Source organism: Microcaecilia unicolor, chromosome 4 (genome assembly GCF_901765095.1).
Source record: "Microcaecilia unicolor chromosome 4, aMicUni1.1, whole genome shotgun sequence".
Taxonomy (NCBI): domain Eukaryota; kingdom Metazoa; phylum Chordata; class Amphibia; order Gymnophiona; family Siphonopidae; genus Microcaecilia; species Microcaecilia unicolor.
This window is the reverse complement of record NC_044034.1, coordinates 83,142,251-83,169,600: the sequence shown is the minus strand read 5'-3', so window position 1 is coordinate 83,169,600 and position 27,350 is coordinate 83,142,251. Positions and strand designations below refer to the sequence as shown.

Sequence of the window (27,350 nt, the reverse complement as noted above, 5' to 3'; positions counted from 1 at the left end):
CCCTTAATGGCACACAGACTATGAGTCACCAGATATAATTGAGCCAAATTGATTAGCTAGAAATCACATGCACTCTACAATAGAATGCAGGTACAAAACCGTTCTGATAATAAAAAATAGCACCTTTTAAACAAATTTCAGCAAGAGCAATTATAATTTATAAGCAGTTAGTCAGGAAGTTGTAATGTACAGTCAGGATGAAGCCAGAGATATAGTAACTTAGAGGCCAGCATTCCTGCAAGTGAAAAGAAAAAAATATATATATTTTTTGTAAGGATAGATAAAGATACATTTATGTTTACGTTCCTTGTATAAAGATATGTTGCCATATTCATAGCAGCTTTCAGCTTGGACCATTGCCCTTCCACTTGTCCTATGCCTACCCATGCCATCAGCTCCTTCTTCATGTAACATAGTAGATGACGGCAGAGAAAGACCTGTACAGTCTGCCCAACAAGATAAACTCATATGTGCTACTTTATGTGTATACCCGACCTTGATTTGTATCTGCCATTTTTAGGGCACAGACCATAGAAGTCTGCCCAGCACTAGCCCCGCCTTCAAACCAATAGCCCCGCCTCCCACCACCAGCTCTGCCACCCAATCTACACTAAGCTTCTGAGGATCCATTCCTTCTGAACAGGATTCCTTTATGTTTATCCCACACATTTTTGAATTCTATTACCGTTTTCATCTCCACCACCTCCCGCGGGAGGGCATTCCAAGCATCCACCACTCTCTCAGTGAAAAAATACTTCCTGACATTTTTCTTGAGTCTGCCCCCCTTCAATCTAGACCTCTATCTTATCTCCCCTCATCCGCCTTTTCTCCAAGCTGAAGAGCCCTAGCTGCTTTAGCCTTTCCTCATAGGGAAGTCGTCCCATCCCCTTTACATTTTCGTCATCCTTCTCTGTACCTTTTCTGATTCCATTATATATTTTTTGAGATGCGGCGACCAGAATTGAACACAGTATTCGAGGTATGGTCGCACCGTGGAGCAATACAAAGGCAGTATAACATCTTCATTTTTGTTTTCCATTCCTTTCCTAATAATACCTAACAATCTATTTGCTTTCTTAGCCGCAGCAGCACACTGAGCAGAAGGTTTCAACGTATCATCAACGACGACACCTAGATCCCTTTCTTGGTCTGTAATTCCTAATGTGGAACCTTGCATGATGTAGCTACAATTTGGGTTCCTCTTTCCCACATGCATCACTTTGCACTTGCTCACATTAAATGTCATCTGCCATTTAGACGCCCAGTCTCTTAGTCTCGTAAGGCCCGCTTGTAACTTTTCACAATCCTTCCGCGATTTAACGACTTTGAATAACTTTGTGTCATCAGCAAATTTAATTACCTCACTAGTTACTCCCATCTCTAGGTCATTTATAAATATGTTAAAAAGCAGCGGTCCCAGCACAGAGCCCTGGGGAACCATTGAGAATACTGACCATTTAACCCTACTCTCTGTTTTCTATCTTTTAACCAGTTTTTAATCCACAATAGAACACTACCTCCTACCCCATGACTCTCCAATTTCCTCTGGAGTCTTTCATGAGGTACTTTGTCAAATGCCTTCTGAAAATCCAGATACACAATATCAACTGGCTCCCCTTTATCCACATGTTTGTTCACCCCTTCAAAGAAATGTAGTAGATTGGTGAGGCAAGATTTCCCTTCACTAAATCCATGTTGACTTTGTCTCATTAATCCATGCTTTTGAATATGCTCTGTAATTTTATTCTTAATAATAGTCTCTACCATTTTGCCCGGCACCGATGTCAGACTCACCGGTCTATAATTTCCCGGATCTCCTCTGGAACCTTTTTTAAAAATCAGCGTTTACATTGGCCACCCTCCAATCTTCCGGTACCACGCTCGATCTTAAGGATACATTACATATTTCTAACAATAGCTCCACAAGCTAATTTTTCAGTTCTATCAGTACTCTGGGATGAATACCATCCAGTCCAGGAAATTTACTACTCTTCAGTTTGTAGAACTGCCCCATCCTGTGTCTGCAGGATCCTGCTCTCGTTGGAGAACCTCTATTACAGGTTAAGAAGTTTGCTGTTGGTTCTGCCCCGCTGACTGCTTGCTGGCTTTGGGAATCTGAGAGATTTCGAATTGAGGCACACATGAGGAAGTAAGAGACAGAGAGTACTGAAGAGGGAGAAAACAGAGTTGCCAAGTTACTCATTTGTAGGAGGAAGATTTAAACCAGTCATGAATTCCTGAACATCCTATCCTAATGCAATATGGGACTTGCAGCACTGATTTCAGTTGATAATATCAGAGAGTATAAATAACACACTGCTTTGGGCTGTATGTTCAAAACAAGGATGATCCAAAAATTCTCCCTCCTAAAACAGGGTACTTGACAGCCCTGGGAGAGGGGGGAGACAACAGACACAAGAGAGAAATGAAGGGCGGGGGAAGGGAGAGGAGGCAGGGGTCATAATGAGGGGCTGAGGGGGGGGGGGTAAAAGGAACACAGAGGTGAAAGTCTGGGAGGCTTTAAGAGAGAGAGATCTATCTTTATGAAGCAGGATATGGGAGAAGGGAAATGGATAGAAGAAAGATGGTAGTCTGGCATTACGTGAGAGGAAAAATGTATGAGAAGCAAAAGGATAAGAGGCGAGATTAACAGAGACTTGATTTATATTTCTTTATACAGGAGGTCCATGAATTCTTGATTCACATGCCTGTGATATTTTACCTTTTTGGATTCTGTGTTTGTAGGTCTTCTGCATAAGAGATTTCTTCAGATTTTCTAAATGATAAGTCTTTATAAAACAGCTAAAATATTCTGATTTGAAATTCTGCATCCTCCTAAGCAGAATGGAAAAATGCCAGGAGCCAAAACCATGAAATACAGGATGACATTTGCCTCATGTCAGCGATAAGCCTCACATTTCCTTTCCTTCTGCTCTTGACATAAGCTTTCACCCATAGTGAATCAATCTTCTCTACAACATGCCTTTCACTTTTCCTGGGACAACTTGATGTCCTACATATGACAAAAAGATTAGCTTCACTCTTAATTTAGTTTAATTTCTTTAAAAATATTTCCACTGTGCTAAAGGCCATCAATTCACTAGAATTTTATCTTTGCTGATCTGTAACAATTCCAATTTGGGGGGGGAGGGGAGGGATGGACAGGCAAAGCAGGAGAAGAGGAGGGGCTGGGTTAGGGAGCAGAGTGACTGTTCTTTGCCCTGTTCTAGGCTCAACCCTCCTCCTCTCCTCTGGTCTCCTCTCCCCTGCAGGGTACCTGGAAGGGTAGGACTGGTGCAGAACATTCTTGCTATGGCAGGGTCTCCAAAGAAGTGGAGGAACTGTGTTCAAGGTAGTTCCCCCAGAAATTAAGTCCTAAGCCTTCAAATTTTCAAAATATATATTTTTTTTAATTTGCATGAAATCTTCATTTGACAAATAGTACAAGTTTCAAAAGTATAAAACAAGGTGGACCGTACATAACATGTCAGTCTAGTGTAACATATTTCACTACATAACAAATCAGTCTAGTACAATAAAATTCACTACATGACACATACTTTACAAAATATAATTTTTTAAAAGTTTATGTATTTTTATAGATGTAGGTATAAGACACTAATGGGTCCTTTTACAAAGGCGCGCTAGCATTTTTAGTGCATGCTAATGATTAACACACACTAAACCCTAGAGACGCCCATAGGAATTTATAGGCATCTCTAGCATTTAGTAAATGCTTATTTTTAGCATGCGCTAAAAACACTAGTGTGCCTTTGTAAAAGAACCTCTAAATTCAATATTAATGGAAAAAATGTTTTGATCACTATAACATCCATCATTACATCATAAGTTTAAGTAAGTGCTGTTTAAAGATTTGGGGTAAAAATTTTCCCATACTTTCTTTGTGGTAAGTGTTCAATTTCTAAATGTGAATTGTTTAAAAAATGAAATAGCAGCTATGTTTGTATGTTTAATGAATGGAAAGCCAATGCAACATAAGAACGTTAACAGTCAGCCTGGTTCAGAGTTGGTTAGGATGGACACCCCATGAGATTATAGTCCCTTTGTAGAAAAATGGAGGGAGGACCTTGGCAGTTCGGTAGACTCTTCGCATAGCTTTTTTTTTCTTTCTTTTTTAAAATTTCTGTTCATTAAACTGTTTTTTTTCAAGAACAATTAGATTTATTTATTTATTTGTTTCATTTGTATCCCACATTTTCCCACCTATTTGTAGGCTCAATGTGGCTTACATAGTACCGGAGAGGCGTTTGGAGACTCCAGTGTAAACAAATACAAAGTGATGTTGTGGTAAGATAAAGTTCATGTGGCACAGCCACATTAGGGAATTGTACAACGGAAGAGTTGTGTTATGTCCTTTACGTACCGCGATGGACTGGAAATAGTACAAATGAGAATGAAGTGGATAGAGCACCGTTCATGGAAGAGAGTGTGTATCAACAACTTGAAACGCTAAAGGTGGACAAAGCCATGGGACCGGATGGGATCCACCCCAGGATATTGAGGGAGCTCAGAGAGGTTTTGGCGGGTCCTCTTAAAGATTTGTTTAATATATCCTTGCAGATAAAGACGATTTAGTATCTTAAAACAAAGATTATCAAAGCATAAACATTAAGGAAATTTAGAAAATAAGAAAAAAGAACCATTACTCGTCTATAGTCCACAATTAACAGGGGGTTGTCACAATTTTAAGGAAACCAGTGAATTTTTAGAAGCCTACTTCTAAAATCAAATCATGTTGGCCGGTATAAGCTGTCCAGGCAATACAAACTTTCTATGGGGTTGAAGTTACTATTGTCCCTGGTGATGACTGCAGTTGATCTCCCAACTTTACTTCTAAGAAGGAATTCAATTGACTTGCCTCAAAAAATACATACTTAATTGAATTTATTTTTATCACACACTTGCAAGGAAAGTTCAGCCAAAATAATGCCCCAAGTTGCACTACTTTTGGTCTCAGTTTAAGAAATTCTTATCTTTATCTGTATTCAAGATGTTCTTGATGTAATTAAAAATATAAATAAATAATACAAAAAAATATATATATATATCCTTGCAGACGGGAGAGGTTCCGAGGGATTGGAGAATGGCGGAGGTGGTCCCTCTTCACAAAAGTGGTGATAGGGAAGAAGCTGGAAACTACAGGCCAGTAAGCCTCACTTCGGTTATTGGAAAAGTAATGGAAGCGATGCTGAAGGAAGGATAGTGAATTTCCTGGAAGCCAATAAGTTGCAAGATCCGAGACAACATGGTTTTACCAAAGGGAAATCATGCCAAACGAATCTCATTGAGTCCTTTGATTGGGTGACAGGAGAATTGAATCAGGGACGAGCTATGGACGTAATCTACTTAGATTTCAGCAAAGCTTTTGACACGGTTCCCCACAGGAGGCTCTTAAATAAACTGGATGGGCTGAAGATAGGACCCGAAGTGGTGAACTGGATTAGGAACTGGTTGACGGACAGACGCCAGAGGGTGGTGGTGAATGGAATTCGCTAAGAGGAGGGAAAGGTGAGTAGTGGAGTGCCTCAGGGATCGGTGCTGGGACCGATTCTGTTCAATATATTTGTGAGTGACATTGCCAAAGAGTTAGAAGGTAAAGTTTGCCTATTTGCGGATGATACTAAGGTCTGTAACAGAGTGGACACCCGGGAGGGAGTGGAAAACATGGAAAAAGGATCTGAGGAAGCTAGAAGAATGGTCTAAAGTTTTGGCAATTAGAATTCAATGCGAAGAAATGCAAAGTGATACACTTAGGGAATAGAAATCCATGGGAGACGTATGTGTTAGGCGGGGAGAGTCTGATAGGTACGGACAGAGAGAGGGATCTTGGGGTGATAGTATCTGAGGATTTGAAGGCGACGAAACAGTGTGACAAGGCGGTGGACGTAGCTAGAAGGTTGTTAGGCTGTATAGAGAGAGGTGTGACCAGCAGAAAAAAGGGGGTGTTGATGCCCATGTATAAGTCATTGGTGAGGCCCCACCTGGAGTATTGTGTTCAGTTTTGGAGGCTGTATCTTGTTAAGGATGTAAAAAGAATTGAAGCGGTGCAAAGAAAAGCTACGAGAATGGTATGGGATTTGCGTTACAAGACTATGAGGAGAGACTTGCTGAACTAAACATGCATACTCTGGAGGAAAGGAGAAACAGGGGTGATATGATGTTGGCAGACATTCAAATATTTGAAAGGTATTAATCTGCAAACGAACCTTTTCCGGAGATGGGAAGGCGGTAGAACGAGAGGACGTGAAATGAGATTGAAGGGGGGCAGACTCAAGAAAAATGTCAGGAACTATTTTTTCACGGAGAGAGTAGTGGATGCTTGGAATGCCCTCCTGCGGGAGGTGGTGGAAACGAAAACAGTAACGGAATTCAAACATGCGTGGGATAAACATAAAGGAATCCTGTTCAGGCGGGGCTGGTGGTTGGGAGGCAGGGATAGTGCTGGGCAGACTTATACGGTCTGTGCCAGAGCCGGTGGTGGGAAGCGGGACTAGTGGTTGGGAGGCGGGGATAGTGCTGGGCAGACTTATACGGTCTGTGCCAGAGCCGATGGTGGGAGGCAGGGATAGTGCTGGGCAGGTCTGTGCCAGAGCCGGTGGTGGGAGGCGGGGCTGGTGGTTGGGAGGCTAGGGTAGTGCTGGGCAGACTTATATGGTCTGTGCCCTGAAGAGCACAGGTACAAATCAAAGTAGGGTATACACAAAAAGTAGCACATATGAGTTATCTTGTTGTGCAGGTCTTTTTCTGCTGTCATCTACTATGTTACTATGTTCCTTCAGTTTTGTTGTGTTGCACAGATCAGGCATTATGTTGGATTGGTAGGGTGTGCCTTTGTAAACAGGTTTTTATTTTTATTTTTCGGAAGTTTAGATGGTCGTACGTAGTTTTCAAGGCTTTTGGTAATGCGTTACATGGTTGTGTGCTTATGTAGGAGAGACTGGATGCGTAAGTTGATTTGTAGATGAACAGAAAAATCAATAATATCACAAATGTCATACCATCACTTTTTGGTACAATGCAAAGAGCCATCAAACCATGAATCTATGATCTCCCCCCCCCCCCCTTTACTTCAGAAGAAGGTCTCATAGAGAGAACTGTTTCAAGTGATTTGTGCTATGGGAAGATTGTGGGGCTTCAGTGCCTTGGAGGTCACGAGACCGGCTATTTCTGTGAGTGTATTTTTTTATGTTTCAACCGTTTTTATTAATGAAGCAGAAAAATTATGTTTGCATGTTATAAGTACCAGTACAATCAACCAAAGAACATTAACTGCAATAGATGTCAAATATTATACACCTTCATTAATCTTTTAACTTTTGTCCCCCCCCCCCCTTCCCTAATATTTAACGTTCTTTTCAACAAGGTTTATTTATTAATAACAATTTGACAAAAACTCCTTCCCCCCTTACCACTGGATCAGGACTCCGACATGCAGAAGCCTCCTAAAACCTTCAAGGTCCGTTATCCCCATCTAAGCTTAAACATATATCTCCCTTCTCTCATGTTTTTATACAGTTCAACAATCATCATTGTGGGGGATTTCAACAAAGCGATCATCCTTGGAGTCTCTGCATATGGATATAACTCCCCGATCACCAACTTCAAGATCAGCTTGTCTTTCCATCCCCCAAAAAACTCCTACATTAAAACCCTCCCCCCTTTTTAACCTACCCCCCAACTCTAGTGATACAACCAACCAACACACTTCCTCAGCTAAAATGACTCTTCCACCCAGGGAATAGCCAAGCTCCCCACAACAAAAGGGCAAGAAGGGCCTGAACTCTGATGACCCTCCCCCCAACATGCTGCTCCTCATCCCTTCCTTTTGTTATAAAGACATCCCATCCCTAATTAATACCCCCTCCCAACCCCCCCTCCCCAAACCCCTACCGCCTCCTCATTAATTCCCCCAATCTTCTAATGAGAGATCTGGCATGCCCCTCTGTCTACCACTGCCTGCATCAGGAGACTCTGTCAAACCTCCAAGCTTATTAAGAATATGGCTCCAGATTTTAGGTGCCAATGAATTAATGTATCCTTTCCAAATGAGATAAAAGCTACACTGGGCCCTGGGGCTACGCAAAGAGTCCTGGAGCTGCATTAGCAGCAACGCATGAAAGCGATTGCGCCAATGCCAAAAGGAGGGGGGGGGGGGGGGCTGTCTCATGTCCAGTAAACTAATATACATTTTTTTCCCACAAGGAAAGTCTTATGGGCCAGTGCATTCTGATGTGCTGATCCTCCCTCTACAGGTGCCCTGCACCCCACTAATATACACTCCGGGTGTTGTCGTATTGAATGCCCCACCAACCCCTCTATATACCTACTCACTCTAATCCAAAAGGCATGGTAGAAATTATTAGATTCTGCCCCACATCTCTTACACTGAGCAGACTCTAGGAAGCCCATATTGTACAACCGCTGTTGAGATGTGTACGCCCGATATATCACTCTCACCTGTCACTCCTGGAGTTCTGCACTCTGTACCCATTTCTGAACCCCCCTCAGGCCTTTCAGCAAATCCTGTGTAGTGAATTTTATCCTTGCATCTGTCGACCATCGATGCGCTACTTGTTCTAAGTCTCGTTGCGGGCACATCTTTAATTGCCTTTTGTGCAAGAGTGATATCGAAATGGGCTCCTCTGTCACCGTTTCAAACAGCTCATCCAGCTTTTTTTTATTTTTTTTATTTTTTTAAAATTTTATATATGCCTTGGATTATAACAGCATAGCATCAAACAGTCAAATATTTAACATAATACAGTCATCAAATCCAACATTTAACATTCAAGATGTCTAATAACCTGACCTTCTTGCAACCCCGCCTTGTACCCCCCTCCCCCTCCCTCCTCCCTATCTCCTTTTAAAGGAGTTCCTCGCTGTTCAATATTAGCTCATCCAGCTTTAACTTTAAATCCACCCTTAAAGGAGCTCTAGGCAATGATGTTATATAATGTCTTACTTGTTCATAAGCAAATCTGGCCCCCCCCCCCCAATCAGAGGCCTCAATCTCTGTGAGTGTATTTTTTATTCACTGTGTTTGAGCCCGTTAAGTCTTATGCACGCTGTGTAGGTAAGTTCTTGGCTACTGGTTCCTGCACCCTGTGAATCACAACCACAGATATTCTGCTGTTACTTAATTTTGCTGTCAGTACTCCATCTCGGGGAGTTCAGATGGGCTCTGTGTCATGGTTGTGGCTGTGCCCTTATGTTCAGACCTACTGTTTCTCTGTATCTAGCTCTGTGACCGCTCCAGTTTGCCTTTTTCCCTATTGTTGTTCTTCCTGTAAGCCAAGCATCGCTTTGGTCTCCCTGCTAAGCCTGCTTCTGCTTCATTTCCTACTTGTGATGAGGCAGCCATGGGCATAATATATATAAGAAGGGTTAATTCTGTTTAACTATTTTAAATTCTCAGTCCTGCAAATGAAGGGATGCAAGCTGGAGTTAATTATTTCAATGTCTGGCTTGGCTGAGCCAAAGGTTAGAAAGGTCAGAGACAGGAATTTCTTTCACCCTTGTGAATAATGAAGGCTAGCTCAACATTTGTATGCTATTAGGCATGCTGAGCAGCCTTTGTAAGCAGGCATGAGCCAGACATATGACACTATCATGCATATTTTCAAAGCACTTAGCCTCCCAAAGTTCCATAGAAACCTATGGAACTTAGCCTCCCAAAGTGCTTTGAAAATAAGCCTGATTGTAGTTTAAAGCTGAAATACTATTTCAGAAGTTCTTGATATGTAGATTTTGTTATAAGGAGATAGCTTAGATATATAGACCATTATAAGTATGTAGAATATGTCTTATAAGGATGCTTACTTTAGAATATGCTGTATTCTGTGTAAATTAATAATTCTGTGTGGAATGTTTGTTCAACTCTCTGTCTGACGTTCTGAGTAGGGCTGCAGTGAAGAGATCAACATGTGGTTTGACTTAGCCATAGTTCTGGCTGGTTCAATGTATAAGCTGATAGGTGAAAGAGGTCAGGACTAGTCAGCTCTCTTCTCCTTGATTAATTATAGGTAAAATGTAGAAATGGTCTTGAAAGTAATAACCCGATATGTATGCCATTAGGTAAGATTGGCCCTTGACCCCTTTAATGAATACCAGAGTTTAGTTAGCAGTTAGTACTAGGAATATGAGAAATCAATCATAATAACATGTAAGAGACTGGAGCCCAAATGTCTGGTGTAAGGGGCCCCAGGTCACAGGTCAGTTTAGGATGTCTGGAACCTATGTAACTGATATTTGTATAGAGCTGATTGGTTGAGGCAAGGTAATCAATCTATTCCTTAACCAATTGGAGAGTAAGGGGGCTAGGCTAGGCTAGATAGAACTGTATTTAAGTGGGAGAAGAAGCAGGTTACGTCAGAAGGAGCTCAGAAGAAAGAGAAGGACAGAAGGAACAGACAGAAGAAGGAGAAGACAGCATAAGAAGAGAAGCAGCTGAGAGAGAGACAAAGAGAGCTGAGAAAGAGAAGAAGAGACTTAATGCTGATGTTCTACTTTGTTTGCTGGCAAATAAAGAAGATTTCTCTCTCATACTGGTGTGCTGTCTGACTCCTGAAGTATCACAAATTCATGCATCCATTCCTGCAACAGTGAGATCAGCCTACTCCTTTATAAGGACCCAGGGAGCTTTCCTACATTGCCTTTGCAAGAGGTCTCTTAATCTTGTGTTACCTGTTTAGAACATTTCCCTGCTTGGCATTGTTCCTGAGTATCTTGCTCCTGAAGATCTGTTCTGTGTTTCTTTGAGTCTTGTGTTTCTATGCTTGCTTTGTTTCTGTGTGTTTGCTTTTGTACCTTGATTCTGAAAGCCTGTCTCTAGAGCCACACCTTGCCCTTGGTGTCTGCTGCCTCTCTGTCTGCCTGGCCCTGGCCTTTCCCTTTCCAGCTGTGGGTGCTGGTAAGCACATTGCTTCTTTGTTTGTTTTACCTTAGTCTGCTTAATCCTTTGCCTGCTATGTTTGCTTCCTGGCTCTTGAGCTCTGTTTCTGCCAGGTTCTGTTCCTGTTGTGTGTTTAAGCCAGGTTCTGCTCCTGCTCTATGTTTAAGCTAGTTCTGTTCCAGTTCCTTGCTAAGACAAGTCCCTTTCAGTATCCTGTTCCAGTCAAACCCATTCCAGAATCCGGTTCCAGCCAAGCCTGTTTGAGAATCCTGAATCCGGTTCCAACCAAGCCTGTTTGAGAATCCTGAATCCAGTTCCTGCCTTGTGTATTGCCTTGCTTCTGTTATTCTGTTGCCTAGCTCCTGCCCTGTCTTGCCTGTCTACTTGTGCTTGTTTTGTCTCTGTCTAGTCCTGTCCGGATCCAGTTCTTGCCTTGTCCTGCCCTTCTCTGGACCCAGTTTTAATCTACTTCCGTGTGTTGCCTTGTCTTGCATTTCTGGGTCCCAGTCCCAGTTTTAATCCAGTTCCAAGTCTTGCCTTGTCCTGTCTGGGTTCCAGTTCTGGCCCCTTTGCCTTCTTTTCCTTGCCTCGTCTGGATCCGGTCCTTGTTTTGTCTCAAATCCCACTGCTGCTCCTTGTGATCTTGGGCAAGTCACTTAACCCTCCATTGCCTCAGGTACAAACTTAGATTGTGAGCCCTCCTGGGAGAGAAATATCCAGTGTACCTGAATGTAACTCACCTTGATCTACTACTGAAAAAGGTGTGAGCAAAACCTAAATAAATAAAATAAACTATTGTGTTTAGTTACCTCTGTCCTGCCTTGTTGAGTCTGTTAGTTTATCTTAGTCCAGTCTGTTCTGATTCCTGCCTGTGCCAGCTTAGGTGATTTGTCTGCCAAAGCTCCGGCTTTGGTCCAAAGGCTCACCATTCCTGACAGTTGTGACACTCTGCTCCTGTGTTGGTTTTGGCGGGCTCAGCAGTAACGGCTTCTGTGCTCCACAATGTTTCTGCGGCCATTTGGTTAGTGGGTTCCTCGTCCGCTACTGTGTCCTGAGATGTTGGTTTTGTAGGGGTAGAAGTCTCTGCCTCGCTGTTTTAGTCTGAGTTTGTTCTTCTATTACATCAGGCATTTTTATTAAAGTCAGCTCAAGCTACCTCTCCTTCCCCTCACACTGCTTTTGAGGAGCAGCTTCTTAAGAAACAAAACGTTTGTTTCACAGGATTTGGAGAATGTTCCTCAGGACTCAGAGGAACCGCTACTAAACGGACTTGGAAAAATCCCAAATTCCAGGAATAACATGTAAAGAATGTTTGTACGTTTGGGAAGCTTGCCAGGTGCCCTTGGCCTGGATTGGCCGCTGTCGTGGACAGGATGCTGGGCTCGATGGAACCTTGGTCTTTTCCCAGTATGGCATTACTTATGTACTTATATATATCTGTGTATTCTGACCATTCTAGTTCTGCTGATGTCGCTGACTTGGACATTTCAGGTGCAGACAGGGGTGACGATCCTACTGTAGCTAGGTTATTTTTGAGGGCGAAGTTGCCTCTTACACAAAATCTATGGAGGCTTCGAACATTTCTTCTCCTGCTTCTTAATCCTCTGGTCCTGCTCTCTGTATTATATCAGGTACTAAGAGGCCTCCTGTAGCTTTCCATATTCATGAGGTTATTCAGGAGCTTATTACAGCTCAGTGGGATACTCCTGATTCTAACCTCTGGGTGACTTGCGGTATGTCCAAATTATATCCCCTTCTGCCATTTGGTTTGGAGTAGTTTGCTCTGCCTAAGGTGGATACCCTTATCACGGTGGTTACTAAACTACCATTATCCCTGTTGAAGGCAGCACTGCATTAGAGGATAACCATGACTGAAAGCTTGAGGCTTCCTTGAAGCTTGCCTTTCAAATGGCTGCATTAAATTCTCAGGCATCAATTGCTTCTTCTTTTGTGGCCAGGGCTTCTTTATCATGGATTCAGCAATTGTCCACATTGGACTTGCCTCCAGACTTTCTCCCTTCCCTTGAGGCGGGGTTGTCCTATTTGTCAGACACTCTTTATGATATTTTTTGAACATCTGCTATATGTATGGCCTTGGCTGTTTCGGCGCAATGCTGGCTATGGTTGAGGCATTGGGTTGCTGATGTGGCATCCAAATCTTGTTTAGCGAAGTTGCCTTTATGGGGGAAACTACACTTTGGTGTGGAATTGGAGAAGATTGTTAAAGACCTGGTAGATTCCAAGGTCCTTCGGCTATCTAAGGAGAAGCCTAAGCCTCATCTCAGGGTGACTAAATCCTGTTTTTGATAAGTGCAGAGGTATAGATCAGGAAAGGCTAGTACTTTTTCTCAAAAACCTTGCTTCCTTTTGAGGGGGCAAGAAGTCCTTCACTGCCTCTAGAACCTCTCCCTCTTTGCAGCCCTTGCAATGACGGGGTCTGTACATAGACATAGGTGGGCAAGGAGTAGACCACCATCATTATTTATTTATTTGTCACATTTGTACCCCACATTTTCCCACCTATTTGTATGCTCAATGTGGCTTACATAGTATCGTAATGGCAGTCGCCAATTCGGTTGATAACAAATACTACTACTACTACTACTTAACATTTCTAGAGCGCTACTAGGGTTACGCAGCGCTGTACAATTTAACAAAGAAAGACAGTCCCTGCTCAAAGAGCTTACAATCTAATAGACAAGTGAACGGTCGGTCCAATAGGGGCAGTCAAATTGGGGCAGTCTGGATTCACTGAACGGTAAGGGTTAGGTGCCGAACGCAGCATTGAAGAGGTGGGCTTTAAGCATTATATATTGTTCAGTAAAATCATTGGTTATGTTGTGTTGCTGGGTTTGGGGTAAGCCTTTTTGAAGAGGTTGGTTTTTAGAGATTTCCTGAAGTTTAAATGGTGATGGATTGTTTTCACAGCTTTTGGGAGTGCATTCCATAGTTTATTTATTTATTTTTGGTACATTTATACCCCGCATTATCCAAAAAGAGCGGGCTCAATGTGGCTTACAATGTTTCAAAAAGGTTACAATTCAGGGAGGATACAGAGTCAAGCGAACAAAGGGTGAGATAATAACATGAGGATAGGACAGGGGTGATGTAGACAGTGTTTAGGCGGGTACAGTCGATTTGAGGAAAGTGGGTTGCGGATCTTCTTTTTCATTGGGTGGAATTGAACATTCCGATGATTTTGGCACCTCACATAGCTGGTTAACTGAACTTGCAAGTAGATTTCCTCAGCAGAGTGTCTCTGGACCCGGGGGAATGGCAACTGTCAAAGACTGCATTTCGCCTCATTTCCACACAGTGGGGCCTTCTGGTTCTGGACCTCATGGCATCCAGACTCAATGCGCAAGTATACAGATTCTACATCTGCTTCAGGGAGAAAGACTCCCTAGGATTGGATACGCTGGTACAGCCTAGGTCATTGGATGGCCTTCTTTACATGTTTCCTCAGTGGTTTCTTGTGGGAAGGACATTGCACAGGATTATGCGTCATTCCTGGAAGGTTGTTCTTGTAGCTCCGAATCTCATCCGTCTTCAAATTGCTGCTCGGTTGACTCTTCCTCCACAGGCGGGCTTAATGCATCAAAGTCCAGTACTTATGGAGGATCTCTCTTGCTTTGGTCTTACAGCCTTGCTCTTGAGAGGGTGTGTTTGAGGAAGAAGGGTTACGCAGGTGATGTTATTACTAACTAGCTACAAGCACAAAAGTGGTCTACTTCTTCTTATGCTAGAATGTGGAGAACTTTTGAGAGCTGGTCTGCACAGAATGGTGTTTCTCCATTTTGTGCTTCCTTGTTTCAAATTTTATACTTCCTTCAGGAGTGCTCAAGGTTCAGGTGGCAGCTTTGGCGTGTCAGAGGAAAGATACAGAAAGCCTCATTAGCTGCTCACCCTGATATGGTGTGATTCCTCAAGGGAGTCTCTTGTCTGTGTCCCCATCTCCACAATATTTGTCATCAGTGGAGTCTTCAAGTGGTTCTTAAGGATTGTCAGTCGGCCCCCTTTGAGCCCCTTCATTTGGCAACTATCAAAGATCTTACTTTCGGCGTCACAGAGAGGTTCAGAGGTTCAAACTCTCTCTTGCAGGGTTCCCTTTCTCCACTATTCTGACTCAGGAGTTTCCATACGGACAGTTCTGTCCTTTTTGACAAAGATTGTTTCTCCTTTTCATATCAATCAGACTGTGTTTCTTCCTTCTTTTTCCAGGGAGGTCTATTTTACAGAATATGCTTCCCTGCGACTGTTGCATGTGAATTGCGTCCTTATATGCTATCTTACCACTACCAACGATTTCAGGTGGTCTGATCATCTTTTTGTTCTCTTTGCTGGACCTCAGAAGGATTTGCCAGTGGCTCGATGGCAAAGGAGGCTATTTTTTTTGGCTTACCTTTTGAGGGGTAGATCTTCTCCCATGCACGTCGAGGCTAATTCTTCCAGGTCTTTGGCGACTTCTTTGTCAGAGTCTAGGGCAGAGACCTGTCAATCAGCGATGTGGTCATCTTTTCATTTCTTTGTTAAGCATTACCATTTGGATGTGTCTGCTCGAGCAGATGCTTCCTTCGGGGTCACGGGTTCTCGCTGCAGGATTATCGCAGTCCCTTCCCTCTTGCTTTTATACATCCCATTTGTCTGGACTGATCCTTGGGACATAATGGAAGGACAAATTAGTTATTTACCTGATAATTTTATTTCCTTTAGTCCCAAAGGATCAGTCCAGAGCTTTCCCTTCTGTGATGGTTTTGTCTTTTCCGGGTTCTGTGTAATTTTGGGTGTTTGTATTGTTCTGGTTCCTTTATTGCTAAGGCACGAGATTTGTTCTATATTTCTATCTAGAGGCTGGAGTTTTTTCTCTGGAAGTCACTCCCAGTGTTGCCAGATGGTAAAAATTTTCCACGCCCAAAACCAGCCCCCAAACCGCACAAAGTCATTTGCATATGAATGACCATTAATAAATATTAATGAGGCCATTTCCATACAAATGATGTCATTAAGCCCGCCTCCATGCGGCTGTGCGAAAAAAATGTGGCGGGGCAAATAAAAAGCCGCCCAAAATCCCGCAACCCGCACACGCCGTGAAAAAGCCACAGTGGGTTGCGGAAAGGAGCCCAATTGGGCGGGAAAACCGCCCATCTGGCAACATGATCCTTTGGGACTAAAGGAAAGATAATTATCAGGTAATTAACTAATTTTTCCTCAACTACATGACCCGCACACTTAAGGAAAAAGTACCATTAACAAGCAAAGTATCCTGCATCAACTAGTTTAACAAAACTAATTACAAACCTCTATTGTGAGAAATTAGTATTGCTGTGAAGAGAAAATATCCACATGAGTATCATGGTGGATACAAGTGTCAGCCGAGCTGCAGGTATAAAAGAGAATTTACCATTCTAAGTTGTTTGTAAGGCACAGTACATAATTATAAGTTGCAGATAAGTAAGATTGGATGACCATAATTATAAGTCTTGCAGACAGGTAAGATCGGATGACCTTCAGATCAATTACTAAATTTCAGAACAGGAAACTGGAGCAGGTACAGCCAATGTGTAGGAGAAGCTACAGACATCCTGGCACCTTGATTGAAGGAAATAAGAGAACAGTAGGAAATAAGAGAACAGTAAAGCCACAAAGAGCAATAGTGCCATCTGGTGTTAGTTTCAAAAGATTTGTTGTGATGTAGAAAATTCTCTTTTTCCAAAGGTAGGAAGAAAGGGGCAATATAAAAGTAAATTTAGATGAAAACAGGATTTATGCAAACAGTTTTGAAGATATAAATTCTTGATGACCATCTTCTAGAAATATATATAGTAAGGATTCTTTCCAACATTATAAAAACATAGTTATCTTACTTCTTTAGGTATTAAATTAGTTGTTTTTCTCCAAGATGTATATTAAGTCAGAGGAGCTTTTTCATATAGGCTAGAGTAGTTCAGGACTATGTAAATTGCAGACAAATACTTGAATGAAGATGTTAGCGGAGCCCCTTCACATAAGGGTGTTGATGCCATTATGTTGTTCACAAAAGTTTTGTTCCATAGTTTCACTTTGAATCTCCACAATGTGGTCTATTATCAGAACAATATATATCAAATTGTATTATTGAGAATTCTATTTGAATAGCAATAACCTGCTTATTTGTCAGGTAATCATTGCATTTTATAATGATCCAGGAAGTCCTGAAGTTTCTCTGGTTCTGAGTAATTCACAGTTTTATTAATTATCAATTGTAATTCTCATTCTTGCAGGATAATACAAGCCATATTTTGGTCTAAGGGTTTTAAGTGCAGGTCTCATTTGCAGAAATGCTTTATGCTTCTAGGCTGTTATTTTAGGCAGATCAGGCACTACCAGAATTTTTCTTCCCTGATGTAATAGTTGTTTTTTTTTCCTTAGCTACTGGATATTAGCGTTCATTGCTACAACACTCAACAGTTAGTGCCTGGGAGTTCCAGAGGCAAAGTCAAAGCAGAGTTATCTGGCACTGCCAACATACAGTGCCAGTGCCTGAATTACTATCTGGGCAAGCAGAACTGCAAAAATCATGGCCATGACTTGCCAAATACTTATCTGGGTACCAGCTGATTAAATATTGGCAGTACCCAAATAACTTCCAGTGATAGCAAAAAGCTAGATATTCAGTTCTGATACTCAAATAAGGGCTGGCACTTAATATCTGGGTTTAATTCAGCTTGCAGGAGCCAGTATTTAAAAAACAAAAAAAAAACGTCCAACCATTGCCAGCTGAATATCGACTAGCTAGAAATTTATGGCAGATAAAGCGCATATAGCGTATCCAGTCTGCCCATCCACACCAACAAGTAATCTCTACTGTCCTTTCCTTTTCTTCAGAGATCTTCTATCCTTGTCCCATGCTTTCTTGAATTGAGATATAATCTTCGTATAGCCCTTTCTGTAATGAAGTATTTCCTTAGACTACTCCGGAGGCTCTCCTTTCATCTTCATCCTATGTTCTGTCATTGTGTAACTTCCTTTCACTTGAAAGAGGTCTCCCTTCTGTGTATTTATGCCACGAAGATATTTAAATGTCTGTCATATCTCTACTCTTCCGCCTTTCTTCCAAAGTATATATTGTAAACGGGCCCGCTGCTCCAGTATGGGGGAGGAAGCTGCCTCCCCTGAATAGCCAGAACTTCACAAAACTGCCACCAGGAAATACTTCAAAAACATTCCTTTATTTTCCAGATTCATAAACAAAACTTCCCTCCAGAGTAGAGATTTGCTTCTCAGGCAGGACTGTTCTGCCTCGCTTAGTACATCAACCAATTACTCAAAGACTTTGCCCCCTTCCCGGAGGGGAATGCAATAGTCCTTTGGAAATCCCTGCTTTTTTTGGTCCCAGTCAGTAGCAAACAAATAGTACTTGTCCCACAAGCAGGATTTCCCCTCAAGACAATGTTAATCACCAAGCAGCCTTTACTTTCAGGAGGTTCAATACTTTTGGGACTTCCTTCCACCCAAGGTATTTCAACCTGCTTCAGTTCTTTAGGGACCTGTCTTGCCCAAGGATTTTCAGCCTGCACTGCTCCTCTCCTCCTGAACTGAACCCCTCTTCCCACCAGGCAGCCCTCCTTCATAAACAAGCCTTCCAACTTCAGAGGTTCTCACAATAATCAGGTTTCAAAACAGGGTAGTAATTCCCCCACCACTCAGGGTTTCCCCAAAAGAAAACCAGGCTTCTCTACTTAAGCAGGGTTTAAACCAAAATAAATTCCCCAAACCATGTAGGTTTCCAAACCTTCAGGGGATGCCTTCCTCAGCTCTCAAGCTCCCATTCCATTCTGCTTTCTTCCCCTGCTCAGGCTGATTAATTCCCTCTTCCATCCAATCCTCCTCCTGCTTCTCAGCCCACCCCTCCCTATTACAGGTGGGCTGCATGATATACAGATTGCTGGTCCCGGGAACTGGCTCCTTCATTCACCCTCCCTCTTGTGGTCAGAGACGGTATATGGCCAACTTGCCTATCCCCTGGGATCTCACTGCTAGGACTCTAAATGCATTCTGGGATATGTAGTTCATGGTTCTGCTGCTTCACTCTATACATCGGGGATATAGCCTTGTCACAATATATTGAGATATTTAAGTCTGTTCCCATAAACTTTATGATGAGGAAAGTTTTAGAAGTCACCCTCTGGACTGACTCCATCCTGTTCATGTTTTTTTTTAAAGGTGCAGTCTCCAGAATTGTACACAGTAATCCAATTGAGGTCACACCAGGGACCTACACAGAGGCACTATCACCTCCATTTTCATGCTGGTCATTTCTCTCCCTATGCACCCAAGTGTCTTTAAGGCTTTTTATCATTAGTTTTTTTTTTCTATCTGTTTGACCATCTTAAGATCATTACACGATCACCTCCATGCTCATGGTTTTATTAGAAATTGATTCTGTAATTAAAGTTACTTTCTCTTACTATATAAGTAGATTAATGTATCATTTCAGGAAGGAATGTTTTTTTGTAATATTTTCTTGTTCTGTAATCTTAGATGAGAATGGAAATCTAATTATAGGAGGACCCAGTGAAGTGCCACACCCACTGAATGCTCTCGAAGGAAGCATCTGTAATTGTACTGATACGATCATACATGAAAGGTTGGTCACTTAGGCGCATAATTAGAGATGTTCTAGGGTACGCTGTTATTTTCTTAGCTTCAGAAAAAGTTAGTGGTTGTGAAAGGTAGGAGACTGAGTTGTTCATAATGGAGTCTTTTTTATGAAGCAGGTGCAGCATGGGGAGTAGATGTGCAGACTTTTAATTATATTCTATACTGCCCTGCAAGAACACTGTATGTGCAGTAAATCACATGTCAAGAAAAGTTAACTTTTCATTTGCTGCCCCCTCCAGAATTTTAGAAAACCTCACTTTCTGAAATGTGATTTACTGTACATACAGTATTCTTGCTTAGCAGGGCAGTTTAAATGTCCCCTGTTATTGACTACCACTGTCTGCAGATGAGAGGATAATTGCTTCATATTAATTTACTGAGACTTCCTTTCACTGCAAACTGTGGTTGTGGATGGAAGGATCAGTATATTAGCAGGCTGCCAAATATCTTTCAAATGGTACGTTTGTTCACTACCTACTTGACCTGGATCAGTGCAGACAATTTCGGTAAAAGGCTCAGCATCTCTGTTAATTTGCTGTCATCAATTTCCTCTTTGGAGTGAGCTTTAAATCAAGCTAGCAAGTTGATGGTACATGGTACAGAATATAAGACATACTTCTGGTCTCTTGTCCATTCTAGTTCTACTATTAAGCCTTTGGGACACACAGGAAATACATATCCCAAGAGTATATATATCCTTTCAGGAAAAAGAATAAAAAGCAAAAAGCACAACTGATGAGTAATGTATGCCAGCAATCCACTAGGGAGAAAAGTGAAAGGCTAATAGAATCCTTATCATTGTCACCACTTCCTCCGGAGGGGGGGGGGGGGGGGGGGAGGAAAATAGCAGCAAAATTTCAGTGACCCTTTTAACATACACTGTGAAGTGTTTTGGCTATTTTGTACCAAACTACCTATACTACAAAAAAAAAAAAGTTTGAGGAATGAAAGAAGATGTTTTACTGATGAACAAGCTTGAATTGCAAAGCACAGGGGCAAAAAAAAAAAATCAAGTTTTTGGAGCTGAATGCAAAATGGGCTGTAGCATTAACAGCTAACTGGTGTGAGGATGACCGTAAATTAATTAACTGGAAATAGCGATTATATACTCCCACACTAAAGCTGTTGTCAATAGATACTTACCATACCTGTGAAAGAAAAGGCATGAGCTAATGCAAACCCCCCCCCCCCAAAAAAAAACAAACTGATGTGACAAGTTCAGCACCAACTGCCATCTTTGATTGGAGGGTTGGCAGCTGCGGTGGGTCAGTATTCTCAGTGCTCCATGTTCTTGGCTCCATGATAAAATGTTCATCTGCCTGTTTTCTTTGTTTAAAAAGATTACAAACATGCATAAGAAACAGGTTTAAATAAAACACAGCACAGTTCCTTGTCAAGAAATCCAATTGTACTAAAATTATCACCTTTGAATCAGTGAAAAATTTAGTTAAAATTTTTTTTTTTGCTTTTCTCCACAACCTCAGGTGTCCTTTTACAAACGTGTGCTAGCGTTTTTAGTGTGTGCTAAAAATAAACATGCGCCAAACAGTCACCCATATATTTCTGTGGGCGTCACTTGCGTTTAGCGTGCGCTAATGATTAGCACATCCTAAAACTGCTAGCGCACCTTTGTAAAACGACCCCTCAATTACTAGTGAGCCAGGCCTAAAGCAATCATTTGCAGATCTTTTCTTCTGTCTTGTTTTGGTGTTTATTTTTTCTGTTGTGCTTCAGAGCTGTTAATTCCAGCTCATGCTGCTGTTCTTCTATCACAAAATACTGCAGTTTGGAAAATGGCTAAACAAGAGGATCTGTGAGAGGCTACCCTAACTTACATTTCCCATGGGATGCAGATAAGAGCTGCAGGATGCATAACTAATGCATTGCATCTCACTTAGTTATACATAATTAGCTACCAGAATTTCCACTTAGCATTAGTTTTATGGTCCATTTTCTTTACTTTAAACAATTTGTCCCAAATACTGCTGCCAACATGCATTTTCCTGTTCCCGTGTCTTAAAAGGGCACATATAATGTACGCTTATTTTTGGTTCCCCCCTTGAAAATAATGTTCTTGTCTGCTTTTCCCCCTTGTGTAGATTTGAAATACTTTAATTTGGAACTCATGAAATATCCTATATAATAATTTGTACCTCCAACGTTCTCTGGCTGTCTGGGTTCGTAACATCTCCTGACGTCAGCAAGCCTCCAGCGTTCCATTCCCTTTCACTGTCCCGCCCTCGCATCAAGACGAAATGATGTCAGGGCGGAACAGTGAGAGGGAAGGGAATGCTGGAGGCAAGCTGACGTCAGGAGGTTACGAACGGAAGCCAGCCAGCCAGAGAACTTTCAGGTACAAATCGCTGGACATGGAGGGGAGGAGAGAATCGTGGGACATTGAGGGGAGGGTAGGGCAGAGGATAATCGATGGATGAGAGGAGAGAATCGCAGGACACGGATGGGAGGGCAGGGAAGAGGAGAATCGCTGGACATGGAGGGCATGGGATGGGAGGGGAGGGAAGAATCGCTGGACATGGAGGGGAGGGCAGGGGAGAGAGAAAAAAAACGCTTACACGAGAGCCTTCCTAGGGCCCGTTTCATTGTTGACGAAACGGGCTTGCTTCCACTAGTATACCTATAAACATAAGTTCCTTATGAAGAAACAAACTCTCACATGTTGGTGATAGTATTTGTGCATATGAGATTACATACCACGTGCATATGTGTCCACTTTTGGAGGCTTCCCTCCTGATCCTTTCCTGTGGGTATAAAAATGTAATTTATTTATTTTATTTGTTACATTTGTACCCCACATTTTCCCACCTATTTTGCAGGCTCAATGTGGCTTACATAGTACCGTAAAGCCGTTTGCCAATTCAGTTGATAACAAATACAAGGTTCTATTGTGGTCAAATGAGGTAGGTGTGAATCGAGCGTTATGAGGGTCGAAGGTAATGAAGATTGTAGATTGTCCAGTGCGATCATTGGTTATGCTGTGTTTCTGGGTGTGGGAATTTAAGTTGGATCGGTTTGAAAGGCCTTCTTGAAGAGGTGGGTTTTTAGTGATTTCCTGAAGTTTAGGTGGTCATAGATTGTTTTCACAGCTTTTGGGAGTTCATTCCATAGTTGTGCGTTTATGTAGGAGAAGCTAGACGTGTAAGTTGTTTTGTATTTAAGTCCTTTGCAATTTGGGTAATGTAGATTTAGGTATGGTTGTGATGATCCGATTCTGTTTCTGGTTGGTAGATCTGTGAGGTCTGTCATGTATCCTGGGACTACGCCGTAGATAATTTTGTGGACCAAAGTGCAGATTTTGAAGATGATCCGTTCTTTGATTGAGAGCCAGTGAAGCTTTTCTCGAAGGGGTTTAGTACTTTCGAATCGAGTTTTACCATATATCATGTTTGGCTGCTGTGTTTTGGGCGGTCTGGAGGTATTTTTTGTGAGTTGTTCTTTACATCCCGCATAGATTCCATTGCAGTAATCTGCATAGGAGAAGCTTGAACTGTATTCGGTATCTGATCGGAAGCCAGTGAAGTGACTTGAGGAGAGGGGTGATATGAGTATATCGGTTAAGGCGGAAGATAAGACGTGCGGCAGAGTTCTGAATGGACTGAAGGGGGGAGGCCGGTGAGGAGTAGGTTGCAGTAGTCAAGGCGAGAGGTAATGAGAGAGTGGATGAGAGTTCGGGTGGTGTGCTCGGAGAGGAAGGGGCGAATTTTGCTAATGTTATAGAGGAAGAAGCGACAGGTCTTGGCTATCTGCTGGATATGCGCAGAGAAGGAGAGGGAGGAGTCGAAGATGACACCGAGGTTGCAGGCAGATGAGACGGGGACGATGAGGGTGTTATTGACTGAGATAGAGAGTGAAGGGAGAGGAGAAGTGGGTTTGGGTGGGAAAACAATAAGTTCAGTTTCAGGTGGCGGTTTGACATCCAGGCAGCAATGTCGGATAAGCAGGCTGATACCTTGGCCTGGGTTTCCGCAGTGATTTCTGGTGTGGAGACATAAAGCTGGGTGTCGTCAGCATAAAGATGATAGTGGAAACCATGAGAAGAGATCAGGGAGCCTAAGGAAGAGGTGTAGATTGAAAAAAGAAGGGGCCCAAGGACAGAGCCTTGAGGAACTCCAACAGAGAGCGGGATAGGGGAGGAGGACGAACCATGAGAGTGTACTCTGAAGGTACGATGGGAGAGATAGGAGGAGAACCAGGAGAGGACAGAGCCCTGGAACCCAAAGGAGGACAGTGTGTCAAGAAGTAGGTTGTGATTGACAGTGTCAAAAGCGGCGGATAGGTCGAGGAGGATGAGGATGGAGTAGTGACCTTTGGATTTGGTGAGGAACAGGTAATGAGAGCGTGGACAAGAGTTCGGGTGGTGTGTTCAGAGAGGAAAGGGCGAATTTTGCTGATGTTGAAGAGGAAGAAGCGACAGGTCTTGGCTATCTGCTGGATGTGTGCCGAGAAGGAGAGGGAGGAGTCGAAGATGACTCCGAGGTTGCGGGCAGATGAGACGGGGAGGATGAGGGTGTTATCAACTGAGATAGAAAGTGGAGGAAGAGGAGAAGTGGGTTTTAGTGGAAAGACGATGAGCTCAGTCTTGGACATGTTCAGTTTCAGGTGGCGGTTGGATATCCATGTAGCAATGTCGGTTAAGCAGGCCGATACCTTTTGCCTGGGTCTCCGCAGTGATGTCTGGTGTGGAGAGATACAGCTGGGTGTCGTCCGCTTAGAGATGATACTGGAAGCCATGAGATGAGATGAGGGAGCCCAGGGAAGAGGTGTAGATTGAGAAGAGAAGGGGTCCAAGGACAGATCCCTGGGGAACACCAACAGATAGCGGGATGGGGGTGGAGGAAGATCCATGAGAGTGAACTCTGAAGGTGCGGTGGGAGAGATAGGAGGAGAACCAGGAGAGGACAGAGCCCTGGAACCCGAATGAGGACAGTGTGGCAAGGAGTAAATCATGATTGACAGTGTCAAACGCAGCGGATAGATAGAGGAGGATGAGGATGGAATAGTGGCCTCTGGATTTGGCAAGGAACAGGTCATTACAGACTTTAGAGAGTGTTGTTTCTGTCGAGTGTAGAGGGCGAAAACCGGATTGAAGTGGATCGAGGATGGCATGAGAGGAGAGAAAATCAAGGCAGCGGCTGTGAACGGCACGCTCAAGTATTTTGGAGAGGAAGGGTAGGAGGGAGATGGGGCGGTAGTTGGAGGGACAGGTAGGGTCAAGTGATGGTTTTTTGAGGAGAGGTGTGACTACAGTGTGCTTGAAGGTGTCAGGGACAGTTGCAGTGGAGAGAGAGAGGTTGAGGATATGACAGATGGAGGGGTGACAGTATGAGAGATGGTTTAAAAGTAAGTTGGTGGGGATGGGATCAGAGGAACAGGTGGTACTTTTCGAGGAGGAAAGAAGGCGAGCAGTTTCCTCCTCGGTGATGTCAGGAAAGGAGGAGAAAGAGGCCTGGGTTGGTTGGTCGAGGGAGAGGGTTGAAGGGTGAAGAGGAGGAGATGGTTTGGTAGTGAACTCAAGGTTGATCTTTTGCACCTTGTCGCGGAAGTAATCGGCCAGTGATTGAGGAGAGAGCGGGGGGGGGGGGGGGGGTAGGAGTGGATGGCACTTTGAGGAGGGAGTTAAGGGTGGCGGAGAGACGACGGGGGTTAGAGCTGAGAGAATTGATCAGTTGGGTGTAATAGTCCTGTTTGGCAAGGAATAGGGAGGAGTGGAAGGAGGATAGCATGAATTTGTAGTGAAGGAAATCTGAATGGGTGCGAGATTTCCTCCAGAGGCGTTCGGCAGATCGTGCGCAGGAACGAAGGTAGCGGATGCAAGGGGTCAGCCAAGGCTGGGGATTAGTACGCTTTGTGGGACGGGAGGTGGATGGAGCGAGGGTGTCCAGAGCAGAGGAGAGAGTGGCATTGTATGCGGAGACAGCCTTGTCGACAGACTCGGAGGACAAGATGGAGGGGAGGAGATTAGAGATACAAGAGGATAAGGTGGGAGGGTCAATAGCCTGGAGATTCCTGGAGGTAGTGGTTAGAGTTGGACGGGGCTGAGGTGGGGGGTGAAGAAGTGTGAAGGTGATCAGGTGATTATCCGAGAGAAGAAGAGCTGAAGCGTGGAAATTGGAGGGGGAGCCGGAGGAGAGGACGAGGTCAAGACAATGGCCGTCTCGGTGAGTGGAGGCGGTGGAGCATAGCTGGAGGTTGAAGGAGGATGTTAGAGTGAGGAACTGAGAAGCGTGAGGGTCGGATTGGTCATCAACGTGTATGTTAAAGTCTCCGAGAATGAGGGACGGAGATGAGGGTTCAAGAAAAACGGAAAGCCAGGCATCGAAGTCGGTGAGGAAGGAAGAGAGGGATTTATTAGGGGGGCGGTAAATGACTGCCACTCTGAGTGGCAATGGGTAGAATAACCGGATGGAGTGTGCTTCAAAGGATGAGAAGCAGTGAGACTGAGGTAGGAGGAGGGGTTGGAAACTACAGGAGGGCGAGAGTAGTAGCCCGACGCCTCCACCGCGGCCAACTGGGCGGGGAGTGTGGGAGAAGAGATAACCTCCATGGCAAAGGGCCGCGACTGAGGCCGAGTCGTCAGGGGAGAGCCAGGTTTCAGTTAGGGCGAGCAGTTGAACGGAACGAGAGATGAAGAGATCGTGGGTGAAGGGCAGTTTGTTGCAGACCGAGTGGGCATTCTAGAGGGCACATGAGAAGGGGAGGGAAGAGGGGGGAAGGAGGGGGATAGAGACGAGATTGGAGAATCACGGAATCGTTTGCATGGATAGGAGGAGGATAGGTGAGGGGGGCCTGGATTAGGATTAATGTCTCCTGCGGATAGCAAGAGGAGGAGCAAGAGAGTGCGGAGGAGGGTGGGGGAGGTCGGGCGACGAAGGCGATGAAGACGGGGTGCACTTAGGAGGAACGGTGATGGGTTAATGGCAGGAAGGAAGTGTTGAAGGTTAAGAGCTAGGAAGGAGGAGGGGAACAAGAGAGATGGTGAGGGAAGGGGTGAGTAGGGTATTGCCGTAGCGAGCAGGATGGGAGGGGACATGGGTGGGCAATGAGTTCCAGCGGTAGGCAGCGGTGGGGGGAGGGGAAAAGATTAGGAAGGGACAGGGCAAGGAAGAGAATGTGGACAGGGGTCATAAGTAGAGATTGAGGTGTAACAGGTGTATGTGTAGTGACTGAGGTGTGAAGCAGATAGAGCTGAAGAGCTGGAGGCTTGGAGTTGATGGAATTGATGGACTGGAGAGCGGGTAAGTCAATGGTTGACAAATTGGCAGGCAAGTACGTCAATGGCTGAGAAGCTTGCAAGCAGGCCGACGGGTAAGCAGGCAGGCAGGTTGGTGGGTTAACAGGGAGGCAGGCAGGCAGGAGCAGGACTGGAGTCAGCTGGACAAGTTGGCAGGCAATTAAGTCAAAGGCTGACAAGCTAGCAAGCAGGCAGGCAGGTTGATGGGTTAACAGGGAGGCAGGCAGGAGCAGGACTGGACTCAGCTGGAGCAGACGGATTGAAGTAAACTGGAACGGATGGGCTGGAACATGCTGAGGTAAATGGACTGGAGCAGGCTGTAGCACTTTGGAGGTTGGTTTGATTGGCTAGCAGGCAGGCAGGCAGGAACAAGCTGGAGCAGACGCACTGATTAGGCGGATGGGACAGGCTGGATCAATGGGCTGGAGAAGCTGGATCAGGCGGGCTGGAGAAGCTGGATCAGGCGGGCTGGAGAAGCCGGATCGGAGCAGATGGACTGGAACAAACAGGGAGAAGCTGGATCGGTGGACTGGAACATGCAGGGAGAAG

General features: G+C 43.9%; 1 protein-coding gene across 1 annotated transcript in view; it reads left to right on the top strand.

Annotated features, from left to right (window-relative positions):
• The window catches only part of SOHLH2 (spermatogenesis and oogenesis specific basic helix-loop-helix 2), a 76,685-nt gene that overhangs the window by 13,653 nt on the left and 35,682 nt on the right, over positions 1 to 27,350 (top strand). The window contains exon 5 of the mRNA XM_030199394.1: positions 19,433 to 19,538. Within this exon, the coding sequence (XP_030055254.1) occupies positions 19,433 to 19,538 (106 nt within the window). The remainder of the gene's footprint in view (positions 1 to 19,432; positions 19,539 to 27,350) is intronic.